Below are 16,899 nucleotides of genomic sequence, written 5' to 3'. Positions count from 1 at the left end.
CCGAGGAAAAGGTGCTCCTGAGGCCAAGACAGTGCGAGAAGGTCAACGGCACCAACGCCAGAACAGGCCGAGGGTGGGCCGTTCCGTCACACAAGCAAATTGTGACATCCGAGCTGGTTGTGCTCCAGTCAGAAGCAAACTGCAAACACGCCAAACACGCCTCTCTCATCTTTTAACTGTTTATTGTATAATATAAAACTACAAAAGTAAGACTGCTCATTTCCATGTACATTTAATCTATCCAATTGTTTCGATTACAGCCCAAACCTACATGTGAGTACAACTCTGGGTTCCGATGTAACGTCTGTAATATTGCATAGAAAAGGCACAGCTCTCAGGTCTGTGGGGGAAAGGTTACACCTCCTTTTTGACAAGAGCCTTCCTCAAAAACCATGCACCAAACTATGTCACTATGTACATCTTTTCCAAAATCTTGTTTGTTTGCTTGTCTGGACTGCACTTCTCTTCCAAGCTTGTTATCCCCAAAACACGTCCAAAATTTTTATTGGTCTTGTCTGCAATGGCGTGTGATCCTGGCTAATTTTCAAGAACCATTTAGACTCATTCTTATTCTTAGAAGCACTGAGAACAATTGTATACAAGCAGGACGCACACACCTCGCTGCCTTCGGCAGTTACAGGAAGTTAACCATTCACAGCCAGAACAGGTTAAATATGTTCTTTTCAATATTTTCAGAAAAGGTATAAAGGTCCAATTTGTAACAGCAAGGTTTTGAAATTAAGACAATTCATATAGAGGGTAACAATCGCTGCACAAAGTAGAGTCTTTTTTTTTTTTTACACATCTGTCATTTAAGAAGGCTGCCCTGTGGTATTCATAATTCATTGTTTACCACAAAGGTGGTTAATAAATTTAAGCTTTAAAAACGATCTGTAAGATGATACTTTGGCTCTTTGGAGCTTATTTATTTAAGAAATTTTCCTTGATTGACCTCAGGGCAGTTGGGATACTCCACGGGGATATGGCAATAAATAGCTCAATTGATAAAGACACTCGAGGTGTAGCGGAGGCTCTGGCTAGTTCTCACCCTTTGGTGTGAAAGAGGGTGTCAGTGGGGCTGCCCCTTCTGTCATCAAGAGAAAGTGTTACTAAAAAAAGTTTAAAAATATCAACCCTTTGATGCTTGATTTTCTTAAAAATTTGGAGGTATTAAAACATTCCTTATCCATACCCTTTGCATATTTCAAAAAGACCTACATTAGAGAAGAGGAGAAAACTGAATGTGGACGGTGCATACAATGAGAAGATCCAGGGGTCTGGCTCGGACCCCCTTGGAACACAGACTGACATTCCTACAAGAGAATACATTCCTACCATACATTCTGCACATGGTACGATCCAGATGTTGTTAGAGCTCCACAGTAAAATAAATATATTTACACAGAAAAAAAAAGGAATAAATAACTTATGAAAAAATCACTTCAAATTCAAAGCTCTTATGATTCTGCTCTCCTCTTGTCATTTCATTGCACATCACTGTCAATAATTTTCCTCTCCCAGCCCCGCCCAGCACATCTTTCTCCTAAAGGCACCTCAAACTGCCTAACTCCGGATGCCACACGATGTCCTTTAGAAAGGGGGAAGGCACTACAGCCAGGTGGCATCTGGAAGCACATCCCACACTCAAACTGGGGCTTGGAGATCGCACCCAGGCCCGCATTCTTCCCTGTTGGGACATCACTTTGTAAAAATAAGACAATGGTAACTTGGCCGCTTGATGTTTTTGTTCTTTGAAAAACGGGCCCCTAATTTCCCACGTCTTCCTCAGCAGACCTTGAATGGCGAGCATTTATGGCAAGGGTGTCCAGCGTTAAAAAGCATGTATTTGCCTGCTGTTGTTGGGGGTTTCTGTTTTGATTTTGAAGCCCAGCCTTACAAATACGAGAGTCAGAGAACCATGTTTGGGCAACACTTTGCTGAGCTTATTTGAACTGTTGCCCAACATATGGGATTTGTTTAAACACACGATTTTGCTAATCCAACCAAAGTAGAGTTGTTCTAAGTTACTGTAAATCAGTTTTTAACAATGGCAAATCAACCGCCTTACCCTGTTATTGTTCAGAATAATCAACACTATTGTGTCTGTATACGTATGTATGTGTGTGCGGCGGCGTGTGGGGAGTTTGCCGGGGCCTCCGGTTATCAGAAGTGCGGCGCCTGGGCTGACTTGTTCTCCACAGGAAAAGGAAGCTCTTAAAACGGACAGGCACAGTGACACCGGAAGCATCTACAACAGGCCTCACCTCCACTAGATGGTCCGCGGTCCTATCAAAGGAAGTGCTGCATCTGCAGCAGGGCAAGGCGTCCAGGTGGAGGCTGCTGGTAGGAGAACAAGTGCAATTTGATCTGTTTCTCACTGCTCTACTGAGTGGACAATTAGCCTTTGAAAACACATTCAAGTGGGGGGAAAAAGTAAATTCGAATATAGAAAAATTTAACCATACCATACACAAATCTTTTGCTTAAACGAGCAGTTCCTTCATCACAAATGCATTTGCTTTGCCATGTGCATTATAAAAATAAAACTATCTATGGCTTGTTTAAAGTGCCATTTTATAAAGCTGTCTTTTTTAATTGGCCAGAAAGACTCAATTTTATCCATGGCAAGAAGTGAGCAGAATTGGTGACTGAATATTGACAAATGACCAACAACAAAGACAACAACAATAACACAAATCCCATAATTTAAAAATTCTTAAATAAATATAAAAGTTATTCCTAAAGAAGCCATCTGCATTTCAACAATATAGGTTGTAACCAGCTAGAGTACCATTGGAAGAAAGAAAAAAAAACTGAAACGAAAAGGCCATCAACAATTTCGGCAACAAGCATGATACATTGCAAATGTTTTAAAAATTAAATGTACACCACTAGGCATAAAAAGCTACTTCTCAAGTGTCCTGGGGGTGGGGGGTGGGGTGGAGGGGAAGCAGGAACATGCATAGAAAAGTCCTGTGTATTTGGGTAAATCAGCCTTGTAAAGTGTAGTTAAAGCAGTTGATTCATGGAAGCAACCAGATTGGAAGCTGTGACATAATGGTACCAACTCCAGGTTCAAGAGCCAAGGGATGTTATAAGACAGCATCCCAGGCTGGGCCGAGGTGAGCTGCGCTCAGTGTGGTGATCATGAAGATGCCATTTTCAGCACTTAGCAACAGAGGGAACAAAAGCTCTGGGGAAGGGAAGCTGGAAAAGACAATTGAGCAACACAGTGGATGCCTTCTGGGGTAGTTTCTTCCTTGTGAGCCCTAAGCATTGCAAATAGGGTTTAGTTCCACGAAGAGGAGGTCGGTTACTTTTCAGAAAACTTTGTTCTCGTGTAAAATTTCAGGTCATCATAAAAATTATGCCAAAAGGGAAAGATTTGGGTTCCTGTTTAAAAAAATAAGAACAATTAAAAGCACAAACTTGGCATAAATACAGTGAGTATTCAGTAGCCTTCCCCTCAAGAGAGGGAGCTAAAGAGAACCATCACTTCAAACCCCTCCCCGCCCCCCCCCCCCCCAGCTCCACGGCCATCTCCCGCCAACTGCTTAATGCAAGTTTGATGAGCAGACGTGGCTCTGGCTTTGGAAGTCACAGTGCTGGCGGGTGTTCATGCCAGGGGGTTGGTGCTTGTGAAATTTGGGTGTGATATCGCCTGGCCCTTTCTTAAAGCAGTGTGTGTGTGTGCATGTGTGTGTTTGCATTTGGGGACATCCACTGCGGATTAATTTGATCCAATTTTCTCTTTGCACCAAACACATATAAAACATTACAACTCTATAAAAGTACAAGTGCAACTTGTACATCTGAAGTTTGCAGGAACTATGTGAGCAAATCCTATCAAAATAGCTATCTCATATGTATAAACAGCATTTGTTTTTAGAAAAACAATATCATAAACTGCAGAATCTGTACAAAAATATAAAATAAATTTGGGCAGCAGTTTCTAAACAGCCATGTAAATGCAACACTTAGGAGGAGTAGTTAATGCCTCTAAAAAGGCTGAATTGCCAAGTCAACCTATACAGGGCGAAAATGCCAGAAAAGGTACTGAGATTATCTAAATAATATATATATATATATATATTTTCTCTTTTTACCTCTTGCAATAAAACTTATAGAAAAAATAGACAAATATGCACATGCAATTTACAGCTTTTCCAACTTATTCCTTGTGCTTCACTTGAACTGTTTATTTTTGTCATTCAGCATAGCAACATTGTCTTCCAATGTATTCTTTCCTATTCCAGGGCAGTAGGTCTCTGAGAACCACTCAAAAAAGCATATTAAAAGTGGTCATACGTGGATGAAGGCACTCCAACTCTGCTCAAAGCGAAAACTAGTGTGATCCTTGTGTAAAACGATCTTTTTCTCTGAAAAAGGCAAGCAAGGGTGCATGCACAGTGCGGAGAGCTGTGGGGTGCGGGGACACTCGCAGGGTCTGGGCGGCGCGGGCACCGGTCCGGGGCTCTTAGGAGCCGACCAGCACCTCCATGATGTGGTCCAGCTCGGTGAGGTCCATTTTGAAAGGCTGACTCGGGGCCACCGGCTGACTGCTGTACGGGGCCAGAGTCTTGAGGAGGTCGTCGGCTGACACCGGGGCCATCTTGGAGGCCGTCCCCGACGCGGACGTGCAGGGGTCGAAGTCATACATGGACGTGTCGATGTCGGCAAACAGGATGTCGTCCAGGGTCAAGTCCGTCAGAAAGCCCGTGGACGTCGTGATTTCGAAGTTCCCGGGCAGAGAGTCCATCAGCTTCGGGTCGTCAGGCCTCGGGACGCCCGGCGCGCCGGAGCCCGCCCTGGAGCTGTCGGGCGCTGCCGCTGCGGCCCCTGGGGAGGTAGATGTGGGACAGAGCTCCTCGATCTCGTCCAGGGCGGAGGAGAAGCTGTCCTTCTCCGGCGGCGGCGCTGGAGCCGAGGGTCTGGCAGGAGCCGCGGGCGGCGCGGCCGGGGAAGTGCAAAACGTGTCGTCGTCGTGGTCCTCGAGCAGCGAGGCGGGCGTGAGGCAGACCTCCAGGGGCGTAGTGCTTCCGAGGTCGCCGGCGAGCGCGGGCGGCGGAGGTGGCGGCGGCGGCGGCGGCGGCGGCGGCGCGGGGGCGCTGAGGGCGGGCGGCGCCTCCCGGTAGCTGTCGCTCAGCGAGTCGGGCGCGGGCGAGGCGGCGGCGGCGGCGGCAGCGGCGGTGAACACCGGCCTCAGGCTGCCTTCCTGTTTGAGCTCCTCCTGGATCCGCCGCAACATGTTGTTGATCAGAACGGTCTTTTGCAAGCTGGGCTCGGTAAGGGGCCTGTGGTTATAGAGTTTCATAAGGGAAATGTTGAAGATAGTCTGGCGCTGTAAGGTGTAAGACACCTTGGATGGACCATCGGAGGGAGACATGATTTTGCCTTCCAGCCCATCTTCATGCTCATCAAACTTACGTTTTTCTCCTTTACCCAACATATATCTGCAAAGGAGAAAGGAAGGAAGTGGAATTAATCACATGAAAACTAATTTCTACCCTACAAAAGACGCTGATTCGGAGGTCAGGAGTTGGGACTTCAGTTCCTTGCCCAAGGTTGGGTGGAAGAGATGAGTTAATTGGGGGAAGATCTTTTAGAATGCGAGCGCACTGGAAAATCTACCTTTGTATGCTGGCGGAGCAATTTTTATCACTAGGTAGTCTGGTGAATGTATTTCTTGAGAAATGTGTACGACACCGACAAGTTAAACGTTACCATGGAAACCATGATTTTGACTTTCTCCACTCGTGCGCTCGTGTTCGCTTGCCTCCGCTTGCCTAACATGACCATGCAGGTTCAATTTCCCTCCCCCAAACAGATTTATTTTTAACGCCCAAGAAAACACTCCCAATGCTATGACCCAGCAGATAAAGGTGTGGGAGATTACAGCCTGAACACAGCTCGAGCGATTAAAAGAACCAAGGTGGAGAAGGGGGGAGGAGGGCACGGACAATTTTCGAAGAACCCCGTGTGCTTTCAAAATGCCTTTTCCTTCCTCATTACGCACAGAGCTCTTCTGCCTGTTTGGTGACGTGTGGTGAAGCACTTGGCCTGTGTCAAATGACCACAGTGATGGAGCTGCCACCGCTTTTCAGCCTAGAAGAAAGTGGAGGAATGTGGCTTTCCCAGCCCAAGTTACAATGGCTCAATTTGATGGCATACAGTTAGGTCTGAACACAAGTGGACGAATTTAAAAGTAATCTGTTCTGATTATAAGCATTGCTGTTTGAGTACGTGAGACATTTCATAACAAAATACCTACTGTGATTCCAGAGATACGTACGTATTTCAAAAAAACAACAACTTCCTATCTCAGACCTTGAGCATTTGGGAATGGCTTGAATTTTAACTCCTGCCCCATCTCACTTCCTGCTCCTGGCCTAGGCTGCCTCCTTGCCTGCTCTGGCCTCAGCGAAAACCCCCTCAGCTGGCTGCACCTTCTGGAGAGTGGTCCTTCCTTTCAGAACTTCTACCATCTAAACAGAACAACTGCAAGCCCACTGGCCTTCACCTCACAGGCCTCACTTGCTAACCATTTAATCAATAAAGTTGTTCTTATGCCATCCAGACCAGGAGATGTGGTTCTCATTACGCCAGGCCTGTGCTCGCTCGCCCACCCACCTCTGCAGCACTTACCCATAGGCGAGTGTTAATCCTCTCCTCAGTGCCACTCACTCATTGATATCTTCATATACAAGTAGTTTGTACTTATCCAATTTCTCTCCTAAAAGCAACTTGCCTCTTACTGAATTGCTTCAGCTGATTCTCATGGAGCCTCATTCAATCCTTTATATTTTGCTCATTCTGCACCTATGTTGTCCTGGGCACTCTGCCAGAAAAGAGGGTAGTACCACGGATGAATAAAGCCTGGTCTGCAAGGGGCTGAAAATCATGTCCTAACACCTCATTATCATTTTGAGTTGAGTCTCATCCTAAAGGAATAAGGCTAACCATAATAAAACTTCACAGATCTTCCTTGTGACACTTTGTTAAGGAAGGCCACGCTGCCCCTCCCCACCCAAAGCCGACAAACATGCGGGTGGTCACAGGGCATACGAGTTCCACCCGCAGGGACTACCTTCACACGCCTCAGTCCCCGGGAGAGAAGGATAGCCGCAACCCAGCAATGTCAGAGTCAGCTTGAGGATTTGTTAATGTTCATAAAGAATGGGCAGTTACTTGTATGGAATGCCTTCCCTCATGGAAACAGTAAGAAAAGGGATGTCGATCACAAGGACCAAAGACCAGTCCCATAATGTTCTCTGAGGCAAGGAAGATAATGGTGGTAATAACTCTTACATCTACGACTTCACATGACAAAAACATTTCCTACTGTTTAGTGCCCTAAAAAGTCTCATTTGTATATATGCTTTGCATAGAACATTTCCTATCTAAAGTATCTGTGCTCATTTAAACTTGAGTGTGAATCAGAGAGGTGATTTCATTTCACATTACAAAACACTTCTTTGTCTTTATGCCTTAGAAGTGTTACTGGACGACTGTTTTGAAACAGTTATACTGTTTGTATCTGCCTAAAATTTAAGCATCTAAATATTCATTTCTAGGAAAATTTCACTTTTGCCAAAGAGCTCACTGAGTGCGTTTAATTCTCATTGTAAAGTTGTTAGTCTGTTATAGCTTCTAATGTAATTGTACCCAACACATGTACATCTGTGTGAGAGGACACAAATGCAGACAAATACACCCTAAAACAGTGTTGCTCAAAGTGTGGTCTGTAGAAGGTGCCAGTCTGTGAACTGTTACTGGCCCATGAAGAGTTAGAGATACTGTATTATTTAGAAACGTTTACAGCAAATTTACAGAGTAACTGTATGTCTGCAAATCTAATTTCGAAAACGAGGCTTCTATTTTTGTCTCTGTACTTTAATTTCATTTCTCTAGTATTTTTATATTTTACTGAAGTATTCATCTGTGAAGGAACAAACAAACAAGATGGTTCTTCATCACAAAAAGTTTGAGAAGCACTGTCCCCAAATGTAAACCAAAAACAAATAACAAACAACTAAACACAACTTAGTAAGCTCACTGCCACTTGGGATTTTTATTGGTTTTCTGGGGGAGAGGGAGTAGCTAAAGACAGTGTAGACTTTTCTTGTAAGTCATCGATATAGGGTTGTCTTTTAAAGAGTTGTTGCCAGAATAAACAATAGGACTCTCAATAACTTTCTCAATAAGGATTACTTCTCTAGAAATTACCACTGAATCAATAAAACTCGACTATTTACCGAGCACGCAGTACTAGGCATTTAGCAGAACTCCCACAGCTGAAGGAGATCGGTGGCGATGTTTTCGAAGAGATTTCAGTGTGAGAAGCATTTAATTTCCAACTAGAATGATGCAGCTGGTCATAGCTGTGTGATAATCCCAATGATTTAGGAACAGCCTGATAAGATGTTGTAATGCTGGAAGGGGAAGGAGGAGGACCCTTGTAGGCAAAATTTGTGAGCGGGATACAAATCGAAGCTTGGATGCTTTTCAAACGTGTACCGAGGAAGCCATGAGACAGTGTCTCAAAGCAGGTTTGCCTTTATTTCTCTACAGCATTTTATGAGGCAAAACTGGCTCCACACCCCCAGTGAGACTGCAAAACGCACATGATCCTGACTTGTAATCACGGTTCTATCGAGATCTGTACAGAAAGGAATAACATGCAACATAATAAAATCAAGTCCACATTTTAAGACTTTAAACACTTTTTTTTTAAAGATTTTATTTATGTACTTGACAGAGAGAGAGACACAGTGAGAGAGGGAACACAAGCAGGGGGAGTGGGAGAGGGAGAAGCAGGCTTTCTGATGAGCAGGGAGCCCGATATGGAACTCGATCCCAGGACCCCGGGATCATGACCTGAGCTGAAGACAGATGCCTAACGACTGAGCCACCCAGGGGCCCCTAAACACTTTTTTAAAGGTTAAAGTTTTTCCAGAGTTTGCCTAACACATTGTCTGAGTGAAGTGTTCCCACTGAGCACGTTCAGAAGAGAACTCTCACCCTCAGGGAGGCTGTTAATGACCACCTCCTGGAGCAGGGCACGGTCCAAAGAAGACAAGACAAGACACTCAAGAACCTGAGGGCAAAAAGCCAATGGTGTCTCTGGGCCTGGATCTCGGCTGGTCAGCAGCTCCTCAAAAGCCTCTTTCCTCAGGCACGCTAAGAAAATAACAATAGATCTTTAAAGCCCCAGATTGGAGAAGCACGTGACCTTTTAAAAGCTGAAGCAGCAGCTGGGGCTCATTCTGGGCTTCAAGGTAACACTGGGGAAGGGGGTGTTCCACTGTTCCTGCCTCAGAGGCCCTGGCTGTGAAACCTACACAGGGACAATGGACCTGCAGTTCGCCGAAGGGAGGGGCGTGTGACAAGTGTGGCTTCTAGGCCCTCCTGAGACCTGACACCCCTCTTTGTCTCCTCTCTTGGCTTGGGAAGACTTCAGTTCAAAGCACAGGTCTTCTACCCAGTTTTTCAAAGATCCAAAACGGACCCTGAACTTCAGGGCTGGTTAGAGAACCCCCAGATGGAGGAAGGAGGTGGTTGCTTCCTCCCTTTTCTGCCCCTCCAAAAAGGAGCCTAAAGCCAACCACAGGCATGTCTCTTGGATATTTGGGGGTTCTTAATATAAGGTTCAAGATAAAACATGCTTCTTTCCAATAAACCTGTTAGAAACAAACTCCTAGCATCCTAATTTTCTTAACACAAATTTTAGCAAGTATTTACTACAGCAAACTGAGCTTTGAAAATAAAGAGCAAAACTCATGGGTAGCAATAGAAATGAAAACTTCTCTTCCGGAGTTTTCTAGGAAGTTTAATCCTAAATACAACTCTACATACCAAACCTGGCTTTCAATTGCACAACTTTCATCAGAAAGGACCCTGCCCTCAAAAGCTACAAACTGCTTGGGCAAATGATCAAAAGTAACAAGGGTCACTAGAACATTCCTAAGAAAAAGGACCAGAAACACAGGGGCCTATATTATTTCACTATCGGAAGGTTGGCACATCCAGATTTTTTTTTTTTTTTAAGATTTGAGAGCGAGAGCGGGGGTGGGAGTGGGGGGTGGCGTGCAGAGAGGCAGAGAGGGAGAGAATCTTCAAGCAGACTCCCCATCGAGCCTGGAGCTGGATGTGGGGCTGATCCCAGGACCCTGAGATCACGACCTGAGCCGAAATCAAGAGTCGGCTGCTCACCCAACTGAGCCACCCAGGCGCCCCTGCACTTCCAGATTCTGAGTGACTCCCCATAGCAAGGCGTCTGGGAGGTTATTATGGGCTGGGGTGATCAGGAGAGACTTTTGGAGATAGGATTTGAGATTTAAATTTAAGGTGGGATTGTCTCTTAAGGCCCGTTTCCTAATCCAGACGGTAAGCCCCGTGAGGGCACAGACTCTGTCTCGTTCATCTTTGTATCCTCAGGACAGGGCAGTCCCGGACACACAGAAGATGCCCCATAAATAGTTGCTGATCAAATGAATGGTAAATGGAAAGAATGAGGAAAGACTCTGAGGGGCAGCCAGGGAACGGTAAGACGCAGAGATGTGTGTGTCTTTGTCCCTGAGTGTGAACTGTGCATGGGAGGGAGGGTCTGAGAAAGAGGAGAACCGAACAGCCCTCAGAGGTGACAGCTGTACAGGGCGGGACGTCCGTAAGGCAAAGTGGTGGGACTGAGGCGCATCCGGTGGGCAGGGAAGCCTTCGCTCAGAAGGCTGTCTCGTGAATGCCCGTCACACTTCTCAAACTTGGGCGAGTACCCGACTCACCTCAAGGGCTTCTAACACAGAATGCTGACCCCCTACCCCCAAGATTCTCGTTCAGCAGGTCTAGCGTGGGACCCGAGAAGGTATTTCCAGGTTTCCAGGTAATACTGGTGTGGGGACCCTATTTTGAGAACCACAACTTCCACTTTTCCCCATCCGGCCATTTCATGTTTAAGCCTGTGGATATTTTTACCCAATTAATCTTGGGTCCAAAGGTCTTCCCTATTTGTGTCTAAGCAAGTAAGGGGGAAAAAAAAAAAGAAATGAAGAGAGTTTTTGCAATGGCAACTGACAACTGACATAAAAAAAAAAAAGCTCTCTGCAGAATTAAGGTGTCTTCAGCTCAATTTTAATGGTAAAGCCCAGCTTCTCAGCCTGATACATCAGATCCCACTGGCTCAGTGGGACCAAGATTCTTCTTGCTATGATCTTAGGGTGCAAGGTAGTGAGGCCTTAAGCCCAGCGTCCACAAAGGAACTGAAACAGTACCTATGTGTTACCTATGCGTTAAAAGGCCAACATTTCATAGCTTTTATACTGTTAAGGCATTAAGGAAAAAATGCAAACTTTAAAAAAAAAAACAAAAAGTTCTCTTTAACTCAATGTTTTCCAACTTTTAAAAAGCTATGCCTTAAAAAAAAACCCTCTCCTTTAATGCTATTTGAACTGCCAAAAATAAGTGTTATATTTAAATTAAGAATATTAAATCTACTTTTGCAAACTACTACTTCTGTCATTCTCCCCCTCCCCCCACAACCTGTTGCTTTAACCTGCAGGCTTCCCACAGCCCTCTGTGGCCTTCCACAGATAGGCCCACGGACAGCAGTGCTACTCTTGTGGGCAGCATCCCTGCTGGGTCCCGGGGGGCCTGAAGGGGAAGCCTCCTCAGCCCACCACGAGGGCTGACTGGCGTTCTATGTGCTGGTCAAAAAAGGATGTAAATCATTACTTCAAAACACCTCAAGGCCCAACTGGTTCATACATTGCGTACATTTTTAAGAGTCTGTTCTAATGTCCTTTTGTACCAGTAAATAAAAACTAGAAAGCCACTGTTTTCCCTTCTCAGGAGTGTAACAGGCTTCACGATTAAGTGACATGTTTTAAAAGTCAGTTAACGAGGCAGAGTGAAGCCATGGTGTCTGCAGTCAGGGAAGGGTAGCTACGGGGCAGGGGGCGGGCACGGCTTCTGGGGAGCTGGTCACCAGCCTGTACATTTAGGATCCATGCACATTTCTGTATGAATGCTGTACTTTAATAAAAATGTTTTAAAAACACTAGTTATTAGCTCTCAAGATAAAGGCTCCCAGTTCAAAGGGGAGCTTTGAGAAGCCATATCCCTAATCTGTTCAACTACATCCTCCAACGTGACCACTGGCTGCTGAAGGGCACAGAAGTACCCATGCTGACACTAAAAATCATAAAAATGAGACATTTACAGTGATGCCAAAAATTGAGAACAATGGTTTGTCCTCATGCATCAACTTCATTTGAAGAAAAAAGAAGCTAAGAGAAAATGTGTGACAAGTGTCTTCGAAAAGGCTAGCAGGGGCTATTTCCTCATCTGACATCCTGTGCTGCCAAAACCCACAGCCCTTTAAGTGGAAACACACACATTCTTTCAGTTTCTTTTGGGGGTAGTGGTAGAAGGAAGGAGTGCCCCTGGCAAAATTATTGTGTGTATGACAGACTTCTAAGACCCAGAGAGAGGCCGGCCAGAGAACTGGCTCTGAGACAACTTCTGAGACACGGAATATTCTCATTTCTCTTCTCCGCACCCCATATACTTGCCTTAAGATGCATTCTGGATCCTGTTTTTGAGGTGGTCCAAACAGAGAGCTTCTGTGCCTAAGAGAGGACACCTCCCACCAGCCACAGAGCAGAACTCTGAGAAATGGTTCTTCCCGCTGTCAGATTGTCACACAGCAACTCCCAGGCAGGAAGGAAAAGCCCGATCCAACTTCAGCTGGGGGAAGCCACATTTGCTTAGACAACTTTCTACACTGTTAAAATATTACACCTTAAAAAACACACAGGACTCAGAAATCTGATAATGTCTACACTTCTAACACCCTCCCTCCCCCAAGTAACAACAAAACACACCCAGAGAACAAAAAGGCCACCCTGAAAAGGACGTGGTAGGTGGGGGGGTTGGTGGTGGGGGGGCAGGATCACAGAAATAGCGAACAGAAACAGGCCCAGTCCTCCAAGGGCTCACCATCCATGGCTGTGCCACGTGCCACACTGCTCCTCGCAGTGGGGACAGACCCCCAAGTGCGGGGGTGGGTGGTGGCATGGGTGGGGGAGATCAGGAGGGTGCAGGAAGGGGGGGTGTGTGGAATCAGCCCTCCCAAAGGCTGCCTTCAGACCCCAAAGTGACTGCCTCTGGCCTCAGGGAATGGCAGAAACAGGGGCAAAATTCCAACGGGGAGAAAGCCTGTCTGCTTATTTACAGACTGGGTAAGGATTCCCAGAAGACAGCGGGGAGTGTTAGTAACAGAACCCCTAAAGCTGCCTGCCTCGGGAAAGGTTTTTTTTTTTTTTAAACAAAACAAAACAAAAACCAAAGCTCATCCAGGATGAGGTCCCTGCAGTAACATCCATGCTAATTGGTAAGTAAGACAAAGCCTTCCCTAACAAATCAGCAATGTAATTATGAAGCCAGGCACTAGATGAAGCCAGTTAGGCGCGCTCGGGCGCTATTCTGCAGCTGTAACCCGACACCACGCTCACGGCGGCGCCTCCACCCGGCTCTCCCCGCTGCGCGGGGGGCTCGGGGCCACGGGGCACTGCACCGGCTGCTCGGTGCCCGTCACACCCTGCATTTCCACGGAGACCCAGGGAACAGTCCTCCCTGCTGTCCTGACAGCGCCTTACAGCCTACAGATAAAACCGACATTCAGCCAGAAGTCCACCTCTAACTTAACTAAAAAATAAAAATAAAAATAAAAACAAAAAACGTTTACGGTTTCAGAATGTCTTCTAAAGTCCACGTTTCAAGAAATTCTAGCTTTCCCTCTCAGGATTTTTACTTCCATGCTTCCATTAAACCGAAGATCGTTTCAGACACTGCTGGTTTGTCAAATGTCATTTTTTCTCTTGGAAAAAGAAAAGGAAAAATTTAAACGTTGACAACTAACTGCATTTAGTAGGCAAACCAGACTCAAATTCTGGGAGAGAATGTTTCAAGTAAATATTTCTTTGGACTATACTATGGCCTTGTTAATAAACATCTGGAAAGAAAAATGGGCTTTTTAGAATGTAACTGTTAAGTAGTATAAAATGTTTCTAATATCCTGTCTTATTGGTTCCTCTACCAGCTGGAAATTTTAGGTTTTAAAGCTAACTTTTAAGAAGCTAGGGACACCAGTCGCCTTCTTCCAAAGACAGTGGAAATGCTAACAATTACTTTATTTTACCTAAGGATTCTGGCTAAAAGCACCACACCCTTAAAGTAAAAGATGGAGCAGAAATATACAGATTCTGAACTTAAGTTTAACAAAAACATAATCAGTATATGAGGCCTGGATTTGCTTTTAACTCCTCTAGAAAAATACCAGCCATGTAGATGAAACAAAATTGACAAAATGCTGACAACTACTTAAACTGAATAATAAGTATAAGGGGATGCATTACATTCTTCCTTTACTTTTGAGTGTTTTGAATTTTCCATAATAAAAAGTTAAAAACACACAGAACACGTCAATACATGTTTAAAATGCTACGATTTCGAAAAATCAAATAAGCACAATAAATTATTGACACCCTCAACGAGAACTATTCTATTAACTTGATAGGTTAGTTTACACAGAAGAAAGCTATTAATGCTCCATGTAAACAAGCATGCCCAGCACAAGTCAACTCTTTTCCAACTCTGAAAGACAGCACATCACATCCAGCCACAAGGGGGCGCACCAGAGCAATAAGGCGCGCCTAAAGTCTGATTACTGCAATTCTACCTATAGATCTCTCAAAGTATACACACTTCCGAGATTGTTCCCAAATTCCAGTCTACACAGGACAGTGCTAAGCAAATCAAGAGCCTTGCCAAGACCAAACTAAACTATGTTATGTTATGATTCAGACTCTGAAAATACTGTACGTAGAAAACTAGAAAATGCTGCTGCCTGTGTATAAGTAACAATGATGTTTCAAAAACCATGGTTAAAACCCTCGGAGGATTCCTGAAGTGAGAAAACACAACAACAACAAACATACAAACCCAAGTCATAAGGGGAGGACTCGGAGAAGCCAACAGTTCAAAATTGCCAGTGGGGTCCTAAAGTGAACTCCCAACCACACAGTGAGTTAGTCTCAATTTTACAAGTATTGAAAAGCCTTCAATAATCCTATCGCCTCTTAAGAACAGGAAACTACTTCCACACTGAACAGATAATGGCTTCAGGCAGTTATTTGGGAAAACTTCATAAAGGATACGGGGGAGGAGCCATTTAATTATAAAATGTAACAAAGTTAACCTTAGAGAGATAATGAAACCACTTACTGTGTAACTAACTTGCTGAAATTTTTTCTACTCAAATTACAACTTGAGGTTCTATGTTGTTGTATGTTCCATAATAATGTCCATAAACAACTATTATCACCAATCTTTCCATTTGAAACTTTGTAAGTATAAACCTTTATAATCATTTAAATTATGATGCTAATTCATACTAATTTGGTGTCAGGAACATCTTCAACAATGCTGCATCTAAAGACTCATAATCAACTAAGGAAAAAAGTTCTTAGATTTTAATTTCTTTCTTTCCCTTAAGATAATGTGCCTCTAAAGGGTAGCCAGCCTTGCCCCACCCCCATTCCCGTGCATAATGAAAATATTTTTTTTCTCCTGCATTTATAATTGCTTGGATGGGATTTTGGTTTCAACCCTCCTGTAGCATCTTTTCCCCAAAGATACCTTGTTTTTCCCCTCACATTAGAGACCCGTAATAAACAATGTCAGGGGGCATGAAAGGCTTAGGGTAGAAACCAAATGCTTTGCCAAAAGTGACAGTTTTTTGTATTTTTTTTAAAAAGAGGGCCATCAGATCTATAAAATCATACTAAAACAGGCAAATGTAATTTGTTAGAATGAATCTGTATAAAATAAAATTATATCTTTAATTAAACAAAAGGTTGCCTTCCAGGTTTTGTTAGCCAACTACCTGCCACTGAATGAAACTAACAGAAACCCAGTATGTATACTACAACAGAAAGCATTTTTACAGAAGTGTTTCTTACAGACAATGAGTAGTTTTTAATCTTCTTTGTGTTCAAATTCAGAATGCTTTATTACTCTGAAAAATCATTTTAAAGGACGTGTTATTAAAATATCGAACATATTTCATCTTTTAACTTCCACATGCAGTCTATTTTTTTAATTTTTATTTACTGAATGAGTAAAACTGAACATTGTACTGTATGGTCCAAATCTGGATTCTTTAAAAGAAATTTCTACAACATGACATACATGAAAAGATAAAAACTGAAAGTACAGGATAATAGAAACAGACTTAAGAGACATATAAAAGGGAGGAAACTATTCAACAGTGTACGTTGCAGTCCCATATAAGCAACATCCATACTCAGAATCAACATGTGTATTTTAGTTACTCCTAAGAATTAGGCAGGCTAGTGATAAGGTTTTACAATTTAAACTTTATATCATATACTTAAATAATTCACATAGTAGAGAAAAGAAAATGAGGATACAAACTAAACTTGAGAGCAGTGAATGATACTTTGTAAATATGCCAGCCATCCATTTTTTAAAAATAATTACTGTGGGGCTACTTTGAGATAAAATGTATTTCTTTCTGAGGACCTCTGCATATTGATAATTAATGACCCATGGAACACAAAGTCACTTAGTCAAAGACAATAAAAATAACCAGAGTACCACACTGAATGTGATATATATTTATTTTCTAAGGAACTGACCTCTTAACACTTCAAAGCTCTTCAATGATCCCTAAGGAGAGCCTGCCTCCAGCGCACCACACTCACTACCCCTAACATTCCATTCATCCTGCCTATCTTCAGGAGTTTCAGAGGCAAGAAGGCAGGTGCTACTTGAAGAATCCACACTTTGAATTTGTAAACCAGCTACCCTTAGACCGCTAGC

General features: G+C 43.8%; 1 protein-coding gene across 3 annotated transcripts in view; it reads right to left on the bottom strand.

Moving 5' to 3' along the window:
- Positions 1-171: 171 nt before the first annotated feature.
- The window catches only part of SERTAD2 (SERTA domain containing 2), a 113,211-nt gene continuing 96,483 nt past the window's right edge, over positions 172-16,899 (bottom strand). For all 3 annotated transcript variants that reach the window (XM_027624183.2, XM_027624180.2, XM_027624181.2), the window contains one exon: positions 172-5,453. In XM_027624183.2, the coding sequence (XP_027479984.1) occupies positions 4,478-5,449 (972 nt within the window). In that variant the 5' untranslated portion in view covers positions 5,450-5,453 and the 3' untranslated portion in view covers positions 172-4,477. The remainder of the gene's footprint in view (positions 5,454-16,899) is intronic.

Source organism: Zalophus californianus, chromosome 8 (assembly GCF_009762305.2).
Source record: "Zalophus californianus isolate mZalCal1 chromosome 8, mZalCal1.pri.v2, whole genome shotgun sequence".
NCBI lineage: Eukaryota > Metazoa > Chordata > Mammalia > Carnivora > Otariidae > Zalophus > Zalophus californianus.
The sequence above is the reverse complement of the archived record's forward strand: the minus strand, read 5'-3'. Positions and strand labels throughout refer to the sequence as shown.